This window comes from Diabrotica undecimpunctata, chromosome 3 (genome assembly GCF_040954645.1).
Source record: "Diabrotica undecimpunctata isolate CICGRU chromosome 3, icDiaUnde3, whole genome shotgun sequence".
NCBI classification, from domain to species: Eukaryota; Metazoa; Arthropoda; class Insecta; order Coleoptera; family Chrysomelidae; genus Diabrotica; species Diabrotica undecimpunctata.
In genome coordinates, this window is record NC_092805.1 from 159,549,054 (window position 1) to 159,576,210 (window position 27,157).

General features: G+C 31.3%; 1 protein-coding gene across 1 annotated transcript in view; it reads right to left on the minus strand.

Annotated features, from left to right (window-relative positions):
* Positions 1-20,471: 20,471 nt before the first annotated feature.
* The window catches only part of LOC140436269 (uncharacterized), a 59,749-nt gene continuing 53,063 nt past the window's right edge, over positions 20,472-27,157 (minus strand). The window contains exon 4 of the mRNA XM_072524970.1: positions 20,472-21,757. Within this exon, the coding sequence (XP_072381071.1) occupies positions 21,175-21,757 (583 nt within the window). The 3' untranslated portion in view covers positions 20,472-21,174. The remainder of the gene's footprint in view (positions 21,758-27,157) is intronic.

Consider the following 27,157-nt stretch of genomic DNA (forward strand, 5'->3'; position numbering starts at 1 on the left):
TGACATTTTGGAGCTCATCAGACTGATTATTGTACATTCTAAAGAGTCTGTTTATGCTTAATTCAGAACTTAGGTACTGCTGGAAAGACGAACTTCTACAGTAATGTGTTGCGTCACATTCAAATGTTTTTATATAAGCAATTACAGCCGATCGTTTGTCTTTATATTTACTAGAATTACGATCTTCTCCCGATTTAATTTACTTACAGCCGTAATTTAATTTACCTTTTATTAATGATCTGTATAGAGTAAGTAGGGTTGTTGTATCAACGCCCCAAGAGGTATTTGACAGCATTTTTAGTAGGTTAATTCTGGATCGACAAGAATTTTGCAGATTGGTTATGTGGTTCTCCCATTTGAAGTTACATTCAAAAGAAAGTAATCCGTTGTAAAAAGCTTTTTTTGTCAAAAAATCGGGAAAGAAGTTTTTGATTGTGCAGAAAAGGTTCATGTATAGCTGACTCAAGTGTTATTTGATTGTCTGTTGTGGATCTACTCGTTCGAAATTTACTTTGCCTGATGCTTATTAGGTTATTGTTTTCGAGATACCATTTAAGTGTATAAGCCTGATGGAAGGTGTAATAAATAAAACAAATACTAGATTGAGTAATTGTATAAGCAACAAGTATATTAACTTCACATGCCAGTAACTTAACCTAACAACTGTTTCTAACCTAATAACCTGTCTTGTCACCCTCTGTCATGCCATCTTGTTACCAACATGAATAATAATATGATTGTCACTTAACTGGGTATCATACATCCTCTTTTCTTTTTCCTTATAAGTTCAGCTTACAAGGTTTTTTAATTTGTCTCCCTGACCTTGTACAGTAAGTATTATTATGATTTGATGTTTCAAGTATATGATTATTATCAGGGATTAAAACTTATGTTGCTTGATGTTCCTGATGTGTTTCAATACCCTCACTGTCTGGCAATTCATGATATACACCACCATTGCCACCCATATGATGATCATCACCCCAGTCTACAACATGTTTATTTACTGATGATCTTATGTGAGATCTGTTTCTTCTGATAATGTTTCCACTGTCATCTTTCAGGATGTATGATCTAGGCTATTCATGTTGATTCAAGATTTTTGCAGACTTCCAGGTGTTATTACAGTGATCAAGGACTGTTACATCCATGTCCCTGTTCAATGGCTTCAATATTGTTGCATTTTTATTAAAAGTTGTCTCATTTAATTCTTTTTTAGCTTTCATTTTCATTTCCACATTTTCACACAAACATGGATGCAACAAATCAACTGAAATTGGAACTTTTGTTTTACATCTTCTGTTATTAAGAAGTTGTGATGGGGAGTATCCCATACCTTTTAATGGATAATTTCTATAATTTATTAATGCTGACTGAAGGTCTGCATGCTTTCTTTCATCTATAGTTTTCCTTAACATGTTTTTTGCAATTGACACTGCTTTTTCTGCTAATCCATTTGAACGTGGATAATTAGGACTACGAAAGATTGTATGATGTACGATAATCAGTTAACTTTTCAGGTACAGCACGTACGTGATATTGGCTGATAGGAATTGGGATCATCTTTTGGTTTATTATAGTTAAGAATTGGGATTATAGTTGCCTGTAACCGTAGACCTAGATATTTATTAATTTAAATGTTTGCAACGTATAGGTAAACGAGTAACTTTGTCATTAAGTGAAATTTAATGAATGGTTAAATTGCCGACCTACGTTTTTTAAATATTAAATTAAAAAATAACTTAATTATTGTTAAAAGATGATAAAAAAATGTTATTGTTACTATAACTCAATTTTTTTATTTTAGTTGTACATCACAACATTATTAGATTTGATCTTAATTGTTTGCATTCTTCAGAGTAATCTCTCGATCTCACAGTAAAACGTCTTTAAATGTAAAATTGATATCAGCTATTAATATTCATATCCCTATTAATAATTTATCTCGGCAGTTACAAGATTATACAAGCAGATTATTGCTCTACGATTACAGATAAGAATTCTACTTTTACTTGCAAGGGGCGGCGTCTAGTGCGATCTTTTAATTCTGAATTATAACCGTCTATAAGTGAAATTGGCAACTGAATGCGAAAATAGTTCGAGGCAATAAGATCACTGAACTAATTGAAACTATATGGGAGTGTCTTGTGTGTATACTTTACTTCAATATAAATGATCCATTTATCATACTGTTATAATAGCGTTGATTTTTTAAAGGAAAACAATAGTTTCTCTTTATCATAGCATTGCCTTGCATCAGAACGTACCTATCTGTTATTTTAATTATTTTGATATTTCTAGAAATCTTTCATATACTCAGCGACATTAGAAGTGTTACACCCAGAAGGAATAATTTCTTGTACTTAATTTTTTGGCAACAGAATGGCTATATTTAAAACATGCTATGATAACAATATCAATGTTTTATCTTTTCTACTTTTTGTAAAAATAAAGTTTTAACTTTAATTTTTTTTGTGAAGAGATCGATTTGTGAAAACAGGTTCGTATAGAAGCTTTTAGTTATTATTCTTTACTCTAATTTGTATTCAGTTTAAGAAAATGCCTCGAGTTCGAAGATACCAAAATTACCACCATGTTAGCAATTTTGACAGGTGTAGAATTATTGCGTATAGAGATATGGGTTTGTCGTATCGCGAAATTGGCCGTCGTGTTAATTGTACGACAATGACGGTTATGAGTGTCTATCATATGTGGACAAACGAAGGTAGAGGAACACGAAGAAGACCAACTGGTCAACCGAGGCGTACCACAGAGCGTCAAGATAGGCGGTTTAGATTACTGGTTCTGCGAGACCGTTTTGCTACTACGCGTCAAATTGCTGACCAATGGTTTGGAGTAGTAGGTAGACCTGTTAGTATGCGTACACTATACCGTTGCATTCGAGCCTTTGGACTTGTTTCATTCCGCCCACGACTAGTGCTTCCTTTCACTGCGGACCATTATCATCAACGTTTGAATTGATGCAGGACGGCAGCATTGGGTGACAGAATGGCGTAATGTAGCATTCAGCGATGAATCACGATTCTGTTTAGGAATGCATGATGGTCGTAGGATAGTAAGACGCCGCCGTGGAGAGCGACGAGATATCGGGTTTGCTGTTTAGAGGCATGTACACAGGACAGTTGGAGTAATGGTTTTGGGGGCTACTGCCTATGGTAGCCGATCACCACTTGTGTTTATTTGAGGCAATATGACAGCTGCGCGTTATGTTGATGACATCTTATAAACCACTTTACTGCCTTATCTCGACGACCATCTAGACGTCCTTTTTCGTGTCCCTATATTGTTCGTCAATCTATAGACTTTATTCAAGAAGCTGGATTCGGATTTGAATCGTATCGAACATTTATGGGATATGATGGGAAGGAGACTGTCCACTTTGTACCATCCTGCACAGACTCTGACACAGTTAATACATAAAGTTCAAGTTGCTTGGAACGAGGTGCCACAAGCAGACATCGATCATCGTATTTTGTCAATGCCTAGACGTATACAGGAGTGTATTCAGCTACGGGGTCGCCAAACACATTATTCATTTTTTTTATTACTTGTTAATTAAAATTCTTGACAACGTTATTGTTTCATTCTTGATGTAAATTTACCATGTCAAAAAATTATTACTGCTGGGTGTAACACTTCTAATGTCACTGAGTATATTTACTGGAATAATTCTTATTATTTGTTTTTTATAATTTATTTTTATTATATCCTATTTACTTTCACGATCTGTTCTTTACATTAGAAAAATAAGTTAAATGTATGTTTATTACATAATAGTCATGTAGGGTAAATCCAATGAACCACCGCTTGTATCTTTTAAAAGTAGCGCCTTGCCAAGTTTTCCAATACCGTTTTTTAAATTTAATTTAAAATAATAGTTATCAAGATATTCTACTTGTTTATAAGTAACAAATTAATTAAATAATTTTAAAACATTCCCGAGGCCACCCAAATAATAATAAAAGAGATAACTCTTTTATATGTAAATAAATTTGTAAACTTCTATATTAGACCAGGAAATACACAAAAAAGTACCCTGTTTGTGACACTGAACCGGCCAGGCAAACGACAGTTATTTTGAATAGTATGGATTTCTGTAACAAGAAATTTTCATTGATTTCGTCTATCCGCACAAAGTGAAGCATTTGAAAAAAATTTAAGAATAATATGTTTATAATTCATATATAAACCTTTAAAATGGCTTTCCTTAAATGTTTTTATCTCTGTTTGTTGCTTAGAAAGTTACACAATGAGTTGGAAATTTCGGATTTTTTATAAAAATAACTTTTTTAAAATATATATATAGAACCTTCATATTACACATAATGTTGTTTCTTGCGATGGTTAAAGTATGACCGAAATTTTAAAGCAATCGGTCAAATAGTTTAAAAGTTATTTAATTTGTTTATCCCAAATTTAATTTTTTTTGCAACAATATACGTCATAATATAATGACGTTACAGTAATTCTACAAGTAGTTTGTGAAAGAAGAAGATTTATTCTATCAATATTATTAAAAAAAATTAAGAAAAATGATTTTAAATATTGAAAAATTATTTTGCAACAACATGTCTATTTGTCGCTTATAGACAAATAGAATAACTTTTTAACTGTTGCCTACACGAAAATTGTTTGTTTTTTAATTGTTGAACTTTAATGTCGAAACACATTGTTTATTTAACTATGCTGAATCTTATTTTAATCGAAACAATATGGTGCTACAACATTACAATAAAAAGTTTACCCAAAGTTTACCCCAGGAAGTTGTTTATCTACTCGTATAACAAATTTATTCTTTCGTTTATAATAAGTAGGTTCCCGTAGTAAACTTTGCGTAAAATTTTTAATGTAATATTAAAGCATTATATTCTTTTGATTAAAAAAAGATTCAGCTTGTAAGAAAGAAATTAACAATGTGTTTCGAACGTTAAAGTTTAGACGTTCGTCAAGTCTGTATACCCCGAAATGCGACGGAATATCAATTGGTTTATGGATTTTTTAAACTGACTTCTAAAAAAAAATCAAAACGGAATTGAGCATTTAAACAACTTGACTTAAGCTTTCATCTCATATTTTTTGTTTTTGTTTTTTTAACATGATATCTATACTATTCGAAAATACCGTCGAAAATAAGCTAAAATTGGCTTTTTTAGCCATTTTCAATTGTTTATTTGTATTTTACGTTTAAAGTAAGTATTTTACAAAAAAAAACAGAAGTAACTTTCGTCTTAGAATAACTCTAATATATATATATATATATATCTCTCTTTCGTCTTAGAATAACTCTAATAACTATAATAAGTTATATAAAAAAATGTATGTTCGAAGCAAAAAAACATTTTCAATAATTTATTTAAAAATTGTTAAATGAATAAATAATAATAAATAAATAAATTGTAAAAATCATTAATATTAATGTTTTATATTATATGTTTAATATTAATGTTACAATAAAAATTACCACAAATATTACTAAAAAAAAAAAGAAAAAAAATTTTTTTTAACAAATTAGATGGTTTATTCAACCATTTATTTCTTTAAATAATATATATTCGTAATATAAGCAAAAATTACATACAAGTTCATACAAAGAAACGTCGAAATCCACAAATAAAAACCAGTGATACAGTTAACAGCTCTTTCTTTCCAATGACGCTAATTAGATGTCATAATTGTTATAAACAAAGCGGTTGTCACTTCATCCTAAATTGTCGTAAGACATCTTTTTCTTTTTTAGAATTTGTAAAAAAAGCAAGCTTTCCAAATATGAAAAAACAGTTGTTGTGTAGACAATAGTTAAAAATCTATTCGAATTGTTTTTAAGCAAAAAATCGACATTTTTTTTTTTCAAATAATTTTGCAATATTTAAAATTGTTTTTTTTTTAATTGATAGAATAAATCTTCTTATTTCATAAGCTATTTGTATAATTAGCGTAACTTGTAACAATGTTATTTGCTTATTGGGGGCCAAGAGGGGGGAATAAACAATTACTGGGCTTGGAGAAAGGGTAAGCAAAAAAATTGAAATGTTTGTGTTTCGCGTTTTGATTGGAGTGCAAGGTCGTGGATAAGGATTCCTTTTTTTAAGAGGGACTGGGAGAACTCACTACGAAAAGGAAATCAAGAAATACTTACAGAGATGTCCTGGGCAAACACTATACAAGAAGTGTTCTAAACTATTTAAAATTAGGACACCGTTTAAAAACATCCTCATGCAGCTTAGAAAAAAAGTTTACGGTTTTTCTTTGCTTAGATTTGAACAAAAAAATATTGTCCCACAAACTTCAAACAATCAAAATCTGACCCTTTGAGACACAAAATGGAGGCTGGACAAATCTTGGAAGAGCCCTCAGGATATTGTTATCAAATCCATTGACACAGGATACAGCTTACAATAAACGGTGATAAACTCACATTACAAAGATTGCCACACTGCATTTTAATCTCAAATCACTTTATTCTCACCACACACATGGAATTAAGGGAAACTGTCGGTTTTTAAAATTCTTACGATAACGAAACTTACTCGCTCAGTCTCTCCATTGCTCTTCTTCTCCTCTTTGACCGCTAGCTATGCCCATTTTCCTCGTGTCCAAATAGTACATTCTCGTACCAGATTTAACATGGGCAATAGGGTCCCTCTTCTACGATTCCTTGGATACGAAATTAGTCTTAAAGTACCGGTATTCAAATTTTTGTGGGAACTTATTTAAAATAAAACGCAATTAAGTCGAGATCAAATTCGACGACTACTCCATAATTTTCTTCTTCTTCTTTAAGTGCCATCTCCGCGATGAAAGTTGGCTTGAGCTTTGAACCAAACCACTCTCTCAGGTTCTTCAACAAGGAAACGCGTTTTCTCCTACGCTTCTCCTACCCTCTACTTTTCTTTGAATTATGAGTCTCAAGATGTTGTATCTTTCGCCTCTCATCACATGTCCCAGATATTGCAATTTCCTTTCTTTTATTGTATTTTTCATTTCCCTCTCTCTGCCTATTCTTCTTAACACTTCTGTATTCGTGACTCTATCTACCCATGGAATCCTTAACAATATTCCAAATGTCCATAATTCAAACGCGTTTAGTCGATTTATTGTATTCCGGTTTAATGTCCATGATTCAGCTCCATAGTAGAGTACACTGTGTACATAACATTTAATTAGCCTTATTCTCAGGTCCAATGTCCGATCTTTGCTGCATAAAATCTTTTTCATCTTCACGAACTTGGCAGGTGCTTTTTCAATTCGGACTCTCATTTCTGCAGTATAATAGTTATTTTCTGTGATAATCGTTCCTAAGTAAGTATATCTTTTTACTCTCTCAATCTGCTGACCGCCTACCGTTAATATTTCGTTAGTATTGTTGTTCTTGCAAATTTTCATGAATGTCCATTATTCATTCTTGTTTGTCCGTTAGTATGCTTGAGGTTTTTGTTTTGCTACCCCAGCTAATTCTTTAACTTTCTTATCGAGATTGAAGTTATCATATTTGTTTTGTAAGTCTTCTATTTCTTGTCATTTTCCAGCGAAATAAGTCTCTTTAGCTTCTCTTATTTTCCTTCTTATTTGATTATGGAGCTGTTGATACTGAGTTATGTTGATATTCTTTTGTCTTGTTCTGTCCTCCATCATTTCCAAGATTTCTTCTGTCATCCAATCACCTTTCTTGCATCTGGTTGTTGTGAGTTCTCTTGCGACTTGGTTCGATAATTGCATTTTTAAAGAACTGCCACTGTTGTTCTACATCACCATCAATTGATTCTGGTGTGGATTCTAGGTTTGCATTAATTTCTTGTTTCAGTTTTTCTTTGACGTCTTCTGATTCTAATTTTTGTATGTTCAGTTTATCACTTTTGTAGCTTTTTTGTATCTTTTTTAAGTGAAGTTGGAATTTTGCTACAAGAGGATTGTGGTCCTATGCCACGTCTGCACCTGGTTACGCTTTCACCGATAGTATTGCGTTTCGATATCTGTGGTTTATTAAAATATAGTCAATTTGGTTTCTAACGATTTTATCGACCTTGTCAGCTGGCGATTTCCAAGTGTAAAAGCGTCGTTTAGGCAGTTTGAAGAAAGTATTCATTACCGCAAGATTATGTTCTAGGTAGAATTCTATAAGGCGTTCTCCTCTCTCATTTCAAACACCGAGTCCATATGGTCCTACAATAGACTCACACCTTCCTTCTCCAACTTTGGCGTTAAAATGACCCATGACTACTGTTATATATCTCTTGATGTTGTATTTTGTAGGGTTTTTTAAAGGTCATCGTAAAATTTTTTAATTTCTTCCTCTGTTTTATCGGTGGTTGGCGCATAAATCTGAATAAGGTTTAATTTCGCATGTGTTGTCATCATTTGTATTAGCATAATTCTTTCCGATATTGGTATAAAGCCTACAACTGATTTTGCCTACAACTGATTTAATCCATAATTTTGTTTTCGGCCTATTCGGAAAAAACCTTGAGAAGCTACTAGCTTTAGCCAGGGGCGTATCAAATAAATATTATTTTTATTATAGCTTGCCATGAGTTCGTCCTTAAGAAGCTAAGAGGCTGAAATATGCATAAAAGCGAATAGTGGTACGCTGTAACGAAATCAAACCTAAACTGTCTATTTTATTTAATTTTCATATTTTTTTTATTAAAAATATTTTTAAAGGAAAATTATTATACTACAAACTTCATTTTTTATTCATGAAAAATATGAATTTTATGAAAAAAAATTAATTTGGGATAAACAAATTAAATATCTTTTAATATATTTGACCGATCGTATTGAACCCATACTTTAACCACCACAAGAACGAACATTTTGTGTAATCTGAAGGTTCTAAGTTTATTTAAAAAAAAAAATAATAACATTTATAAAAAACCGAAATTTTCGACTTATTTTGAAACTTTCTAAGCAACAAATAAGGATAAAAACATTTAAGAAACGCTATTTGGAACGTTTTTATATAACTTATAAGTTTATTTGTCTTAAATTTTTTTCAAATGTTCATTTTCAAATCGATTTTAATGATATTTGCTGGACTATTTTGTTATAATATAAAGATTTACAAAGAATATTGAATGAGAAAAGGCTTGTTCCCCCATTTTTTATTGCTATTTTGCAGCAAGTAATAAATTAAAGCATTTTAACCAATCATATCTAATAGAAAATTCAATTATCGTTATTTTATGTACGAATTATACGACTTCATATCCAAAATGAATCGTTTTAAAGTTATAAGCAAGGAAAGTAGAAAAAAACGACGTTTTTAATGATTTTTAAATATTTCAATTTTTTTATTAATATTCCCGACCTATTTGAGTTATCTCACAACTTTTTTGCCAAAATCAGAATGCCACCTCTCACATCCACCTCAAAACAAATCCGCCCTGGTCTAATCGGAGAAATTAAATATTTAAATATATTTTTTTCTATTTAATAATTATAAATGTTTTTCTAACTATTAAAAATAAACTTGATATAAATCATAAGTGTATTTTAAAGCATGTAATTTTATATGTACTTCTATGTTAACAAGGTGAGAGTGTGCTGTTACAATTTTATTATTCTTCCATATAAAGAAGACGAAAGGCACGATTCTAGACGCCTTCTCAATTCCTTACTATGATTATAAGTACATAGTAATTTTATTTTGGTAACAAGACAAAAGTTAATACCTCTGTTTTTATTATTCTTCCTTTTAAAGGAGAAGGCCGTTACAATGCCTAACTTTGTATAAAATGAAAGTTACTTAACAATACAATTTAATTAAGTGTCACGACTTTGTGCGTAGCAAAGAAATGTCTGAACGTTACATATCGTTCTCGCTAAATGATGCTGTTATCTTCACTCAGAATCAAAGAATTTGTTGTGGACAATGTCAAAAACAAGAAAACTAAAGAGCCAAAGTAAAAACGCCTGTAGCATTATCTTATGCAGCTTTCGGTGATAGAGGATAACAATAATAAAACTCCTAACGCTAGGCTTAATTTGAATCAACTTTGAAGAATTAAAGGCAAATATTGAGCACAATTTTAGTAATAATCAAATCTTGCCCAAGTACTTTCGCTTTCTACTGCATCATCAGGGGCATTCCGTCAAATTTGGGCTATCCAGCAAGCGCAGAATGTAATAAACATAAATTGTACATAACACTACACTAAAACAAGGACAAACAGTTTAAAATTATTTAAAATTGTTCTACGCTACATTCTTGTCGGCAACAGGAGAGAGAATCATTCTCTCTCCTGTTGCCGACAAGAATTAGATTAGAATTAGCGTAGAACAATTTTAAATAATTTTAAACTGTTTGTCCTTGTTTTAGTGTAGTGTTATGTACGATTTTTGTTTAATTTTCATGTTTATTACATTCTGCGCTTGCTGGATAGCCCAAATTTGACGAAATGTCCCTGATGATGCTGTAGAAAGCGAAATTACTTGGGCAAGATTTGATTATTATTAAAATTGTGCTCAATATTTGCCTTTAATTTTTCAAAGTTCATTTATTCGAGCATTCAACCTTATATCAATTAATTTGAATTGGTTAGGGAACCATATTGGAGTTCTATTACCCAGGACCCCCACATGAAGAGCATTTGGCTGATAGGTTGCCCCTATCACGCATTAGAGTTCTAAAGGGGGGAAAGAGATTATCTGGAGCATTGGAGCACGGTAGAGTGATTCCTGTTTTAAACACGAATTAATACACCTCTCCTCAATGAATTGTTATACCCGAACGTTATTCTAAGGGGTGATAAGTCTCACAGGCCGGATTTAATCAAATTGCTTGATTGAGCTTTCGGTCAGTTAAGGTGTATTTTGAAGAATAAATATGTACCAATGTGTCTAAAGAGTAGAATGTATAACAAGTCATACCAGTGACTAAGTACGGTCAGGGGACCATTGCCTTTACAAAAAAAACTTTAGAACAGCTTACTACTACTCAGAGAGTGATGGAGAGAACCATGCTCGGGGTCAGTCTAAAAGACAGGACTCGGAATATCGACATAAGCAACAGAACAAAAATTACGATTATTTACATCGAGTAATTTGATTATCATGGTTTTTCTTTTAATGCTTACGACTTGATTTTTACTAATGCATTCGTTTGATGATTAATGCGTAATGCGTCCTTACGGATTTTCTATACGGATATATTTTGAAAGTCTAAAAAATGTATATTTTAAGATCCAAATAGTGTTCATTATTTCCCACTTGCATGTTAGAAGTGTCTTTCAACTGTTAATTAACAGCCTGTCAATCACTTTTGTCGCTGTATAAGTTATAAAATTACATTATTTTGCAAACTTGTCTGCATCTTCCACAATAGGAATACTTTCGTGTTCCGGTTTTCTTAAATGGAATTTTAATAACATCGGAATTACTGAATGCAATGTCATGTTTCAAATACAATTTTTTAGCAACTTTAATTTATAAATGATTAGCAATTTAAATGTCTGCGATACTGACATTGATTTAATTCACTTGTAGATTTTTCTAAAATTAGATTTGATAGATTTTATGTCTATTCATAGTACATTAAAAGGTTAAAAATAAGAAATAATTAAGAAGTAAGTGGGTAATGATAAATAATATGAGGTAGTTATATACGTAATAGTTAGAAAGCTATTATTCCTGTTCTTGGTAATAAATTATTTAATTGCGATGATTTGCAGATTCTTTTCAATCCCCATCAATGGATAGTTTAAGGACTATGACTTTCTTCTTGTTCCAAATAGGGAAATTGATAAAACGATAATTTTTATATAAAAGCTTGTTAAAAGCTTGTTTTTGTATTTGAATTATTCTAATTTTGTAGCCATTATTGGAAATATATCCTTTTTCCATGAATTGTGTGATTAATGACAAATATATATCATAGATTTGGCAACGAGTTGTGTCTGTCAATGTAACAAATTGAAATTGGAAGCTGGAGGGAAATTTATTTAAGTTTATGTTGCAATTTGTGTTTTGCGTACCGGGGACACTTAATCAGGATGTGTTTCACAGTTAATACACTTGTGAAGATTTGTCAATTGGGCTTCGGCTCGGACTTCATTAAGTATTCATGTGTGAGTCGGGTATGTCCTATTCTTAATCTTCTGATGGCTGCTTTTTCTTTTCTAGAGATTGTTGGAAGTTCAAAGTTTTCAACAGTCTGCCGGATCTCATGTAATGCACTCTTGATTGTGTTCAAGTGGGTTTGCCAGTTATGATACTGCTGTTGCTTGAAAATTTGCTTTAGGTCATTACGGATTTGAATATGTTGGGCTTTTGAGGATTGATTGTTTACACAAGAAGCTTGCTTGGCTGCTCGGTCATCTTTTTCATTATCGGGGATTCCGATATGGGATTGTAGCCAGATGATCGTGACATTTACACCTTGAAAACCGAGTGCACTGTAAATCCTATGGATTTCTTGAACTAAGGGATGCTGAGAGTATAGACTTTTTATCGAGTGTAGTGACGACAGGGAGTCTGTGCGTATTGCTTGGTTTTTATCATCTGTTTTTAGTTTTTTAAAAGCTTCTAATATCGCATAAAGTTTTCCAGTGTATACGCTTCAAAAATTCGGTAAAAAAGATGATTTTATTATTTCATCATATGTGGTAACGGCACATCTAACGCCTGCTTCACTTTTGGAGGCATCTGTATACAGAATTTTTTGGAATTGGTTCTTGCTTATGATTTCTTCGAAGTGTTGCCTTGTAAGAAGGTTTGAGTTTGAGTTTTCATGTTTACTGTATTCTAATAGAGAAGTGATTGAATGTGGGATTAATCCATTCCAAGGCGGAGTATCCGGGATTGGGAAGCAAATCTTTAAAACCTATAACATCAAATTTTGATTTTAAGTTTAAGCAACATATATGAGGCATTTAAAATTCCTAAAAAACGAAGATTTAAACTTTCACATCTCAAACGATCGTCACATGAAATGTGTCACGAAAACGGTATTGGATGCAATTTGTAGTTAAATTTGTATAGTTTTGAAAAACGTACTTGTTTAATCAAAAAGAAGCAGGTTTAAATGTTTTAGATAGAATAGTTCTTAGTGTGAAAGTTTAAGTTTGGTGTTCTTTAAGCGTATTTCAAATGCCTTACATTTGTTACTAAAACTTAAAACCGAAATTTCATGCTATAGGTTCAAAGCACCAATAGCATCAAAAATAAGGCTCTAGCAATAAAAATTACATAGTACCCGGTCAATGAAAGTGACAAATTTTATTGATTTTATGAGAATCGTTAAAAATGGTAAAAATCGTGCAACGTTTATTTATTTACCACTTTTTTAAAAACTGACTTTATTTTCAAGCAAAATGCAAAAACTGCATACGAAAGCTACACTCCTCTCCTTTAAAACAATATTTGATTTATATTGAAAGAATACTCTCGTCATAAGATATCAAATTTTTACCGTCAAGTTGATACAAATCTGACATTCAAAACCGCCGGTCGCTTCAAGCGTTGTTTCTGAGAGAACGGTTCATTCTACAGAAAAAGTATTTATAAACCTTTATATTCAAAATTATCACGGCTACATTTTCTATCTAAAACATTTGTTTCTATAGCGTACAGATTCTTGGTAAATCCATTTTTTTTTGTTTTTCACTCATACGAATGTGATTTTAGGGCGAAGCCCGGGGGTAGGAGTGATAAATTTTTTTGCATCTTTTTGGGATTTTAAATTTGAAATTTTCAGCAAAATTCAGCTTGATCGTATGATTTTTAGAGGTTCATTGCCATTTTCGTATCTGGCGACTGGAGTAGGTAATAGAGTTTTAAATTTAATTATGTTCTTTCGTTTCGGATTTAAATTAGGTTAATACCAAGAACGTTATATTAGTGGAATAATTATTATTAAACATGTTATGTTATTTTATGTTATTTTTATTGTAAGCAGACCTGGGAAACTGTATATTTAAAAGCGTTCTTTTTCAATTGACAATTAATTCAGAACATTCTGCTGACAGTTGTAAATTTTATAAATATGGTGCTATTCTCTTTTGGTGAAAATGTTGATTTAAAACACAGTTGGGCCATAGGGGTGGAAGCTCAACGCCATAAGTATCTCACTTTTTCACAGAAGAAAATTTACTCATCTCATATCTGTATAGTATCAAAATGACTGAACTTTAGTGAGATTCGTTCAATAGCTAGCACCCCCCGCTAAGATGTTTCTGGATTTCTTGAGCTTGAGAACCATATTGGTTTTTGTCGTTTTGCAGCTAAGGATATTTGATGGTATATTGTATGTAATTTTTAGTTGGAATTATCTTATTCTGCAAATTAGTAAGAAATTAAAATAAATTTTAATTTTTACTAATTAGGCTATTCTAGCCAACGTCGAATATTAGGTGTAGCTATTCATTTCTGTTTGTTCTTTTTTGCATCCACTTATGACTAGCCATTCGCTTGATATCATCAGTCCACCTGGTCCGAGGCCTGCTTTGTTTACTGCCCTTATTTGCTCTTGGTCACCACTCAACAGTTCATTTCGTTCAACGGTTGTCCTCCATTCTTCATATATGTCCTGCGCAGTTTCATTTTAACATGGCAATCTTCCATCTGGTATTTTTGATCGTCTTCGAGCTTAATATTTAGCATTCTTCGTTTCATAGCTCACCAAGTCACTTAATGTTGTTGTTAAAAGCCCATATTATAGTTCTCTGTATCAGGACCGACAATACACGCGGATCCAAAGGTTTGGCCTTTATTTGGTAAGTTTGATTTAAAGACTGTTTGTAATCTTCCAAATGCTGCCCATGCTAAGGAACATCTTCTATATAAATAAACCTTTAGTTTGAGCTTTGATAGTTTGATTTTTTAAGTATATTTACGACTTTTCTATTTTATTATTGTCCAGAGTTATATCTACAGATTCGTGAAGATATCCTGTCTGTGCACAAATTGAATAAGTGTCTCTGCACACACTGAGTAAGGGCTCTTCTTTTTAAGCAGCTGATAACCTTTAAATAAAAGGAGTTCTTTATTCTGCTCATCCTAGAGCTATTCTCCTTAGCAGCTTTGCAGTTTGATTATCTCTGCTAATTTTCACATGTCTAAGGTATATGTATAGTTTGGAACTAAATTAATCAACACCTTTGTTTTTGGTAATTAATATTCAGACCTACCTTACAGTGCTACATTGCTAAGCCCATTTAACATAATACTGGCGATTTTGTTCTCTCTCCTATAGCTCCACAGCCCAAGTCGGTCCCCAGCATCCACCTCCATGCATCCCGTTTCCTTGACTGCTCTTCTCCAGTTATCCATCCTCAATACCTCTTCAGCATTGGGTCTCACTTTGTCTATTCACCTTTTTCTTGGTCTTCCTATTGGCCGACGTCCCACCATAATTGCATAAGCGTTCTACTAGGTGTTTTGTTAAGATCAATTATTACAAAGTAACCTGCCAACGATCTTTGTAATTTTGCATAATTTGCTATGAAGGTTAATTGTCTTATCTGTTCTGATTCATGTTTCTACGCCATATTTTTCTATCAGTGGTATGATGGTTTTCCCTATGGATGTCTTTGCATCCAAAGACCTGCGATAGGGAGAGACAGATATGCTTTGTTGGCAAACATTATCCTTTTCCATATTTCCTGCTCCTCGCTGCCATCCTTAGTTATCTGTACGTTCAGGTATGTGAGCTGTTTTACTAGTTCAATATTTGCTTCGTCTATTGTCCAATTTTGCAAGTTTCGTTGTTTCCTTGCTTGTATTAGGACCTTAGTTTTATGTACGTTAACGGCTAGTCCATCTGGCGATTTTTAGCTCATCTGAAATAAGTATAATCTCATCTGCCAATCGTAGATGATTATGCGTCTCTCCATCGATATTTATTCCCTTATTTTCTCATTTCAATGACTTTAAAGTATGATCAAGTACAGTGATTAACAACTTTGGTGACATAGTATATCCCTGTCGAAAACATCTCCTGATATGTATCTTACTGGTAGAACCCCGCAAATTTATAGTTATAGGAATATTACATATATTTTCTATGGTGTTGGTGGATACTTATGATTAGTTCGGCACTTTTTCAGTGCCTTTGGATAGTTCTATAATATCAAACGCAAAAACTAGCTGTTCTTATGTCTTATACAGTTCAAATTTGGTTTTCAATCGATTGGTTATTATTCTGGTGTACACTTTGTATAGATGGTTGAATAGACAAATTGACCTGTAATTTGCAAGTTCATGTTGTCATCCTTGTTATGCAGAAGAGCTGTAATAATGGAGTTATTCTAATTTATAGGGATTTTTTGACTATAAAAGTAGATGTTAAAGAGGAGAAAAGTTTCCCCAAGTTTAATATCTTCTGTTACTATTCCATTATCTCCCGGAGTTAAAATGCTTCTCATTTTTTTTGAGTAAATAATAAAAAGTACTTGTGTATAAAAATAGTTTATTAAACATAACATAACAAGAAACAAGCAACAATAAATAACTTAGTATAAAAATAAAAACAATTTCAACAATAACATATATACAAATCAAATGGTAATTCTAGAAAATTAATAAAAATATTACTATTGTTTATAAATTGTACATAGAAAAGTATTGTGATTTTTAGAAAGTTTAGCTCATACACTATAATAAGCTCATACAACAGTATAACATTATTTGTCTTAGCTATAACTACTTCCAAGCTTCAGACTTTCAACATGGTCACAGTTGAGATTCCAGCTTAAAGTATTTAAAATTTAAAAAAAGAATATAACAATTTGTTACATATTACAGACATTTGAACAATATTGTAAGTTTATTAAATTGAATGTTATTACATACAAAATAACCTTTGTTTATTTAACATATTCTTTTGGCATTTTTCCCTTTATTTTTATTAAATTCCCAGATCTCCCATATCATTCTATCTAAGTGGCCAAATAGTCAGTCATAAAAAATAAATTCTATTCAATAAGGTGAATAACGTTAAATTAAAACTGTGTGAGAAGACAAAAAGGTTATCAAATTAAGAAGAAAAACGGATTGCAAAACCTTTTGAAGTTTATAGATCTGAAAAAATAGTGCTCTAAACTAAAAAAAAAACAAAAAGAGAAATCAAACGATTTCTACCTAGCGAAACCGAATTCAACCGTATAAGCGGTTGTCGCTGCCCTGTATCAAAACAAAAATCTAATACCGTCATTATGTTTTATTACTAACTTCGTTTTGAGTACCAGAAACTGAATTCACTACGAATTTTGACCAGGATGAACGGCATGTGGAATGCAATTTTAAATTCCCTTGCCGAGTAATTTATCCAGCTGTTTGATTCGCAAATTTTAGGAAACACACTGGTAAAAATTTGAATTTGGTTTCGCTAGGTAGAAATTGTTTGATTTCTCTTTTTGTTTTTAGATTGCGTAGTTACGTCCGTATATAGTTATTTTGATAACTATTATCTAGGACGGGAGAGATTTTTGTTTTGGTTCAGAGCAGTGGCTATACCGTTCTGACGAGACCTAAAGAGGTCGAAATACGTATAAGCGGTTGTCGCTACCCTGTATCCAAACAAAAATCTAATACTGTCATTATGTAAAAAAGAAAAATAAAGATTACGAAGAAGGAAGAAAATAGAACAGAATCAATGGCAAGTGGTAAAAGAAAAAGTAAACTAAAAAACTTAAAAAAAATGTGAAAAATATATCTAGAGCAGATTTGAAGAAAAGGCAAGTGTGTAATAATAAATCAAAACTCTATGAGAAGATAAAAGAAGATTTAATTAAGAAGAAATACAGATTGTCAAACCTATTGCAATTTACAGATATGAAAAAATAGTGCTCTAAACTAAAGAAAAACGGTACAGATCACAAGACAAGTGTGTATTGATAAATCTAAAGTCTATAACAAAAAAGAAGAAAAAGATTTAATTAAGAAGAAAACGATTGTTATTAAGGTATGTAGACGTGAAAAATAGTACTCTAAACTGAAGAAGAACAATAAAGATTACAAAGTAGAAAGAAAAAAAATAGAACCAATGACAAGCGATAAAAAGAAAAGTTAAATAAAGAATATTAAAAAAAAAATGTAAGGCCAGATTCGAAGAAAATATCAGTATGTAATCATAAATCAGAACTCTATGAGAAGACAAAAAAGATCCAATTAAGAAAAAAACCTGATTTTCAAACTTAATGAAGTTTACAGATATAAAAAAAATAGTGCTCTAAACTAAAGAACAGTAAAGATGACAAAGTAAGAATAAAATTAATTAGAACTAATGAAAAGCGATAAAAAGAAAAGTGAACTAAAAAACATTAAACAAAAGGTGAAAAAATATATCTAAGATCAGATTTGAACAAAATATAAGTGTTTTATAATAAATCAAAACTCTATGAGAAGACAAAAGTCTTCTCATAGAGAAATCTATAAAACAGTCATACGACCCGTAGTGATGTATGGTAGAGAAATGTGGACGATAACAAAGGCAAACGAAGAACGACTACATGTTTGGAAAAAATACTAGGGAAGATCTTTGGGCCTGTACTTGATGGAGCAGCAGGACAATATAGGAATAGGATAAGAACTAACAAAGAGCTCGAAGACCTATATCCAGACGCTAACATAATAAAAGAAATAAAGTTAGAAGGTATTCTGACGAAAGAACAGTAAGGCTGGCATATGAAGAGGCCCCAACTGGAAGAAGGCCACTTGGACGACCTCGATCTCGGTGGCGAGATAATATAGCAGGATATCCTAAAATTATGGGCCTGGAGAATTGGATGGATATTGATCCAAACAGAAAGGAATGGAAGCATGCCAAGTCGTCTAAAACCCACGAAGCATTGTAACGCCACAGAGTAAGGAACAATAAAATTGTCGAACTTCTTGGAGTTTATAGATATGATAAAATAGTGCTCTAAACTAAAGAAGAACAAAAAAGATCACAAAGTATGAAGAAAATAGATTAGAACCGATGACAAGTTATAAAAAGAAAAGTGAACTCAAAAATATTAAAGAAAAGGTAAAAAAAATTATCTTGGGGCAGATTTGAAGAAAATTAAGGAACAATTAAAACAAAATGCATAAGGAGAGAGGGTATACTTTAATATAAGGCCACATTGAATTATAACAACTAGATAATTAGATAAAACTATATTATAAATAAGAAATATAAATAGAAATTAAAAATGAAACGAAATCGACAGCAAGCAGTAAAATAAAAAAGCAGTAAAGGTAAAGAAACAGAAAAATTAATAAATATACAAAAAAAATAGGATAAGAAAAATAGAAAAAGTGAAAAATAAAAATGGTCGAGAAAGAAGTTAAAATAGTAAATAAAAAGCAGTACAAACAAACACAAAAAAAGAACAAAAATAAAAAATAGAAAAACAGTTAAAAAAAGCAAGGACCAGTCAAAAGGCAGAGTATAAAACTAAAATGTGTAGAAACATAATACAGCACTAAAAGAAACAGAAAATAAAATAGTAAAAGCATTTATTTAAGGATAAAACAAGAACAAAAATACAACAAAAAAGTGCAGCAAAAGGCTAAAATTTTTAAGGCATAATAGAGAAAAACGCTACACCACTAATACAGAAGAAACATAAAATAAACAGAGGAAAAAGAAACACATATAGAAAAAAAAAGAAAGCAATGACAGTTGAAATAACTACGATATAAGACACACAAAAAGGTGAAAGTTTTCTAAAGAAACAAAATAAGAAAATTAACGATTAGAGAATAAAAAATAAGGAAAAGAGAAATCAATGTATAAGACATTAAAAAATGTAGACGAAAAGAAAAAACGTTATGAAGCATTATAATAAGAAGGTACAGAAATAGACAATAAAAAATAAAGATAGTTAATAGAGCAAAAAGCTAAAAAAACAAAAAAATATAAGAAAAGCGGAAAATGTAGAAAGAATTGAGAAAAGAGGAAATCAGTGTAGAAGTTAATAAGCAAAAGCTAAGATTTTAACAAAGAAACAGAAAATATGTACAATAATATGATAAAGAGAGAAAGAATAAAAAATAGCACAGTTTAGAAAAAGTGAAAGCAATGTATGAGATTACAAAAGGTATATAATAAAGGCTAAAACTTAATGAAGAACCATAAGGTCAACGACTGAGGTAAAATCAGCTGAGAAAAGACGAAAAAAGAAGGAAACAAATATTAAGCAGATTAATAAAATATTAGGTAAGATCCAAAAAAAAAGGGTGAATTATTAGATAGAAATATAAAAAAGGATAGACAAAGACAAATACAGCATAAAGAAAGAGAATAAGAACATAGAATAGAATAGAATAGAATAGAATAGAATAGAATAGAATAGAATAGAATAGAATAGAATAGAATAGAATAGAATAGAATAGAATAGAATAGAATAGAATAGAATAGAATAGAATAGAATAGAATAGAATAGAATAGAATAGAATAGAATAGAATAGAATAGAATAGAATAGAATAGAATAGAATAGAATAGAATAGAATAGAATAGAATAGAATAGAATAGAATAGAATAGAATAGAATAGAATAGAATAGAATAGAATAGAATAGAATAGAATAGAATAGAATAGAATAGAATAGAATAGAATAGAATAGAATAGAATCGAATAGAATAGAATAGAATAGAATAGAATAGAATAGAATAGAATAGAATAGAATAGAATAGAATAGAATAGAATAGAATAGAATAGAATAGAATAGAATAGAATAGAATAGAATAGAATAGAATAGAATAGAATAGAATAGAATAGAATAGAATAGAGTAGAATAGAATGATATTAAAATGGAGCATAAAAAGGCTAAACCATAATTAGAAAACATAATAAAGGTTGTAAAGAATAATGGTAATAGTTGGGAAGATACAAAGATTTAAAAAAAGAAATAAAAAAAAGATATTAGTATAACCACAGAAAAAGGTTAGACCGATATGAAGAAACATTATAAATAGGTAAGCTAACAGAGACTAGACAGACAAGAAAACAGCTAAAACATAATAAAATAGAAATTTAGCTTGCTTTCTTTCCAGAAATCATTCGAGGTATTTAAACAATAATAAGTTGAAACTGCTATAAGTCTATTTGGTGTTTATTTAGTGTTATAACTAACTTTGGTGTAGAAAGTTGATACATAACTCATTTTAGATAAAAATAGATGTTATTGTGACTATTTGTACCATTTTAGAAGAAATTGTATGTGAGTCCCAACGTTACTTGACATTTTTAGAAATACTCATAACGTTTGAGGATCTTTCAGTTTTGACCTGGGGACTAGGTATAAACTCGTCAGTGTTAAGTTGATATTTATTATCTTTTCTACCGATATTTAAAGGTTGAAGAGGTGCTCCAAAGTGAGCTGTAAGTTGAGCCTTGATTTTCTCTTGTTGTTCGGGACTAAAGTTTTCAAAACCCGTTATAATTGGTGGAAGGGATGAAGGATATTCGACTTGATTGTCTTTCGACTCTATTTGTAACTGTGGCTGCGACTGTGTTTGCATCTGTGCTTGCACCTGCGCTTGTGCGTACTGACTTTGTGAGTAATACTGCTGGGCAGGTAGTTGAGTCATCTGAGACAACTGCAAGGGGACTTGTTGGCTGTATGTTTCTGCAGTTTGTACTGGTGACATATGTGTAGTTTGGCTTAGAGGCAGTTGGACCATTTTAGTTTGATATTGGGCTGGAGCTGGCAATATTGGATAGGATTGAATTGGTTGAGTCACTTGCACTGCTTGAGTTTGCGGGACATACTGTTGAAGAGGTTGGGTTTGAGCTGCGACTTGAGAATACTGGAACCTGAAAAAGTAATATCATTCATCAAAAGGTTGTATTAAACAATATTATATATATACATACATATATATATATATATATATATATATATATATATATATATATATATATATATAAGACTTCTGTGAATATTCGAGCGTAAGATATACCGCAGAATATTTGAAGCTATAAAATATCAAGGGCAGTGGCACAAAAGATATAATTTCGAATTGTTGAATTATACCAACTCTTTAATGAACCAGATGTCGTAACATTCAGACTTAGATGGGCTGTACACATAATACGAATGCTATTATATATATATATATATATATATATATATATATATATATATATATATATATATATATATATATATATATACTATATACAGTGTGTCCATAAAGTATGGAATAAATTCGATATTTCCTAAATGTAAAGCCTTTTTAAAAAAATCAAAAACACGTCGATTTTTATGTTTAATGTTTTATATTCTACAACAAAATTTTATTATAAAAGTGATACACATTAAGGTGGTGACGTTATCGGCTCTTTTTTTTAAATGTGACACACTATATTTTATGACATTTTTAGATCGATAAAAATGAGCAGATTCCAAAAAAGTATAATACTGGTTTAATTGGTATAATTTGAAAGATATGCGCTTAGAAAATAAATTATTTATTATCAATTGCAAAAAAGTAACCTACTACTAGTTTTTAGTAAAATGTAGTTATTTTTAGTAACATTCAATAACAATAATTAAGTAGTACAATAATTGTATTAATTCGTGAATGAATGAATGAATTCTGTACTATTGCTTAGAATTAATTTGAAGTAGAAATGCATTTGAGTGTCAAGCAAAGAATTAAAATACTCGTGATGATTGGGTATGGAGAAAAATGGCGAACTTAGATGGAAGTGTGTAATTTATTTAATGATAAATATCCAGAAAAATCCATAACACAGTCAACAGTAAGTAAGATTGAAAAGAAATTTCGAGAAACTGATACGGTTGAAAATGCACGTAAATCAGGTCGTCCATCTGTAAATTATGATACATTAGATGTTATACTTGTTTTTGAAGAAGATGTACAGGAAGATTGTACAGGAATTAAACGAGGATGATCCAGATAAAAGAATCCAATTTTGCGAAACAATGATGAATAACTCGTACCTCCTTTAGTTAATTTATTCCCCAGTAGAATTAAGCCTGGAGGTTTTGATGAAAGTTTATGGTTTCAACAGGATGGTGCGCCTGTGCATTATGCTGTAGATGTTTCAAGGTAACTAAACGAAATTTTTCCAGGTGGATTGGAAGACGTGGACATATTGAATGGCCAGGGAGGTCGCTAGACCTCAATCCTTTGGATTATTTTATGTGGGGTTATATGAAGAATGTTGTTTATAAAACAAAACCTGCAAATATTGAAGACTTAAAAGTAGAAATTAGTAAAAAAAATAAACAATATTTCTCAATTTCTCAAACTATAAACAAGGTTCTACAAGAATTTGTACAACGCTTGAGTTACTGTCAAATACAACAAGAGCTGCAATTCTAAAATTTAAGATAAAGTCATGTATTAATTACTGAATTACTTTTAAGTTATTTATTATAATTTATTTATAATTTATTAATAGTAGAAATCAATAAAAATTAATTTTCTAAGCGTATATCTTTCAATTCGTATATCTAATAGAAAAAGACTCGATTCACATTTTAGTTGAACTTTTCAATAGCATTTATGCATCAAAAAACATACCACAAGAATGGCTTTTATCCACCTTTGTTATTATACCAAAAAAGATAAATGCCAAACAATGTAGTGATTACCGTACAATCAGTCTGATGAGCCATGTACTGAAAATATTCCTGAAAATTATACACTCTAGAGTACACAGAAAACTGGAAATGGACATCAATAATACCCAGTTTGGATTCAGAAATGGACTTGGAACAAGAGAGGCGTTGTTTGCACTGAACGTTATGTCTCAAAGATGTCTTGACATAAATCAAGATGTATTCATGTGTTTCATAGATTACAAGGCCTTTGATAAAGTGCGGCATGATCACCTAATCAGACTCCTGACAGAAAAGAATTTAGATAAACGAGACATCCGACTAATAGCAAATATGTACTACAATCAGAAAGCAGTAGTGAGAGTAGAGAATAATAATACTGAAGAAATTGAAATAAAGCAAGGTGTGAGACAAGGGTGTATACTGTCACTAACCCTGTTTAATCTCTATTTCGAAGACGTAATGAATAGAACACTCTCTGAGCAATCCGTAGGTATTAAAATAAATGGTGTTAGATTAAACTAAGATTTGCCGACGACACCGTTCTGATCGCAGAAACACTTGAAGAGCTACAGACATTGGTGAATAAGATAACAGACTGCAGCGAAGAATATGGACTATCTTTGAACATAAAGAAAACTAAATTTATGGTAATATCGAAATCAACACAAAATGTCCAAAATTTACATTTACACAATGAAATTATCGATCGAGTTAGCAAATACAAATATTTAGGCACTTTTATAAATGAAGACAACGATAGCTCAGCAGAAATCAAAATAAGAATAGAAAAAGCCAGATCCATATTCACTAAAATGAAGAGAGTGTTCTGCGGAAGAGATTTGAGCCTTGAAATGAAACTTCGCCTGATGAGATGTTACGTACATTCTGTGCTGTTCTACGGAATGGAGTCATGAACGTTGAAAAATATTGATACCAAAAAATTAGACGCATTTGAACTGTGGATGTATCGCAGAATCCTGAGAATATCATGGACCGAGAGAGTCACAAATGTCGAGGTCTTGAGAAGAATGAATAAAGAAAAGGAAGTCATATTTACGATCAAAAAACGAAAACTGCAATACTTGGGACACATTACAAGAGGCGAAAGATATGAACTGCTTCGAATAATTATGCAAGGGAAAATAGCAGGAAAAAGGTCCGTAGGAAGAAGACGAAACTCCTGGCTAAAGAATCTACGGGAATGGTATAGCTGTAGCAGCAACGAATTGTTTCGGTCAGCATTTTCGAAAATACGTATAGCCCTGATGATCGCCAACCTTCGGAACGAAGATGGCACTTGAAGAAGATATCTTTCAAATTATATCCGTTAGACCTCCAGTATTATACTTTTTTGGAATCAGCTCATTTTTATCAATCTAAAAATGTCCTAAAATACAGGGTGTTTCATTTAAAAAAAGAGTCGATGACGTCAGGAAATATCGAATTTATTCCATACTTTACGGACACACTGTATACTATTTCTCATTTATTATACATAGGTTTCTTTAATTTAATTTTGTTGTGTTAATTTTTGTATGTACGTTGGTTTTTCAATTTCGTTTAGTAACATGTGTAACCTGCATCTAGTCTTTTGTATTTACAGTTTTAGTCATTATTTTATGAACAATACCCGTTACCAGGCTCAAAGTTCTTCGATCTTGAATACATCAATCTTTTCAACAGTAGTAAAATCAAAGTCATTGTGGGTAGATTTCTATTCTAGATCATAACCCATTTATTTGCTTATATGCAATGAAAACACTTAGTTCTGATTACTATGATTTAAAAATTTATTTACTGTAGATGTTAGTGGACAACCATAGGCCTCCAAAAATTATAAAATCACGTTCTTAAATATATAACCAGTTTCTAAAATGCAATAAATAAAATAAAAGAGAAGTATAAAAACGTCCCTTGGAATATTAACCATTTTCTAATTATTTTAACCGACGTAAGTTTGGCTAACATGTTGTGCTTTATTTCCTGTAATACGAATGATGACAATGTGCAAAGATCCAGCGGATCTACTGTATGTTTATTTCACAATGCCTTCTGAAGTTTAGGTTTATGTATTTCAGCCCGTAAGAGTTGATTGGCTATAGAAGTTATCAATGTTAAATATTCATGAAGCTGTGACCAGACAATTAAATAATTTACTAATCGAATCGAAGTAAATCATTTAACACATTTTCTTCATACGTTGTGCATGCTTAATTTTACTAGAAAGTAAAAATACCATGAACTAATGCAATTAATGACCGTAGGCAATATACTTGAGGGTATATTTAATAACTTTGATAAATTTCACTTACTCTTCTAGATAAGTTACACGTGACAGGAGAAATTTTATATTTAATCACTCATTTGTAACAAGGTAATAAAAATACTGCAACCTAACTGTTAAGTTTCGTGATAACGCAAATTGTAATACACTCTAAAAGAATCCGGGATCATTAATTTGATTTGAATTTTGATAAATAATGTATATACAAGTTGATTAATTTTTAGAACGAATAGATACTAATCCTTTTTATGTGATGTATTCGAAAACGTGTTTATTGGATCGTAAAACTAAAAGAAAACACAATTTATAGTGATATTAAATTACTAGGTTCGATTAATAAAGTATATCGATGACCAAATAATTGATTAGATGATTAAATTTTAATTAATGATGCCACGAATAAACGGCTTCTATTCGCTATTCGGCCGAATACTGCGTGTTATTCTGCCGAATACAGAATACCAAATCATAGAAAATAACAGATATTATTCAAAAATATTATGTTTATGGCAACATATAACACTAGAACATTTATGGAGGACGAAAAACTTGAGGAACTTGAAAACGAGCTGAAGCATATAAAATGAGATATACAGTGGAACCTCGATTATCCGTCCCGTCACCTCTGTTAACCGTTAGCGTTCATACATAAGTTATATTGACTACATAAGTAAAAATTTAGTCCTTAATTCATAAATTCATTTTGTTTGTGTATTGCGATCAGCCAAACGAAAGAAAGGTGTTTCTGCTATCGTATTGAGCAAAAAGTATGATGTTCCGAGAACAACAATCTTAAAGAAAAATGCTGAAGGAAAAGTATGCTTCGCAAATGGAATCGTTGGATGGCCGGGTGAAACATCGTAAGACAATGAAAAAAGCCACAAATGAATCACTCGACACAGCTCTGTATTTGTGGTTCGTTCAAATAAGAAGCGAAGGTATTTCTTTGTCTGGACCAATTGTTGCCGAAAAAGCGTGGTTTTTCAACATTAAATTGAATGGCGATTCTTCATTCAAAGGAAGCAGCATTAACTTGGAAAAGGTCAAAAATCGCTACGGTATACAAGAACTGAAAATCGAAGCTGAAAAATTGAGCGCCGCAAGTATTGAAGTCGTTGACAAATATAAAAGAGAGTTTCAAGCTATGATCGATGAGTATAATTTGACACGCGATTAAGTGTTCAATGCGGATGAAACTGGTTTAAACTACAAAGCATTTGCGAATACAACATCATTGATACAGCCAATGGATCAATCGGTTATTGAAACATTCAATAAAAGATACAGAAAAAAATTTATTCAAAGCCTAGTTATGGAAGAGGAATATTCTTCGCCA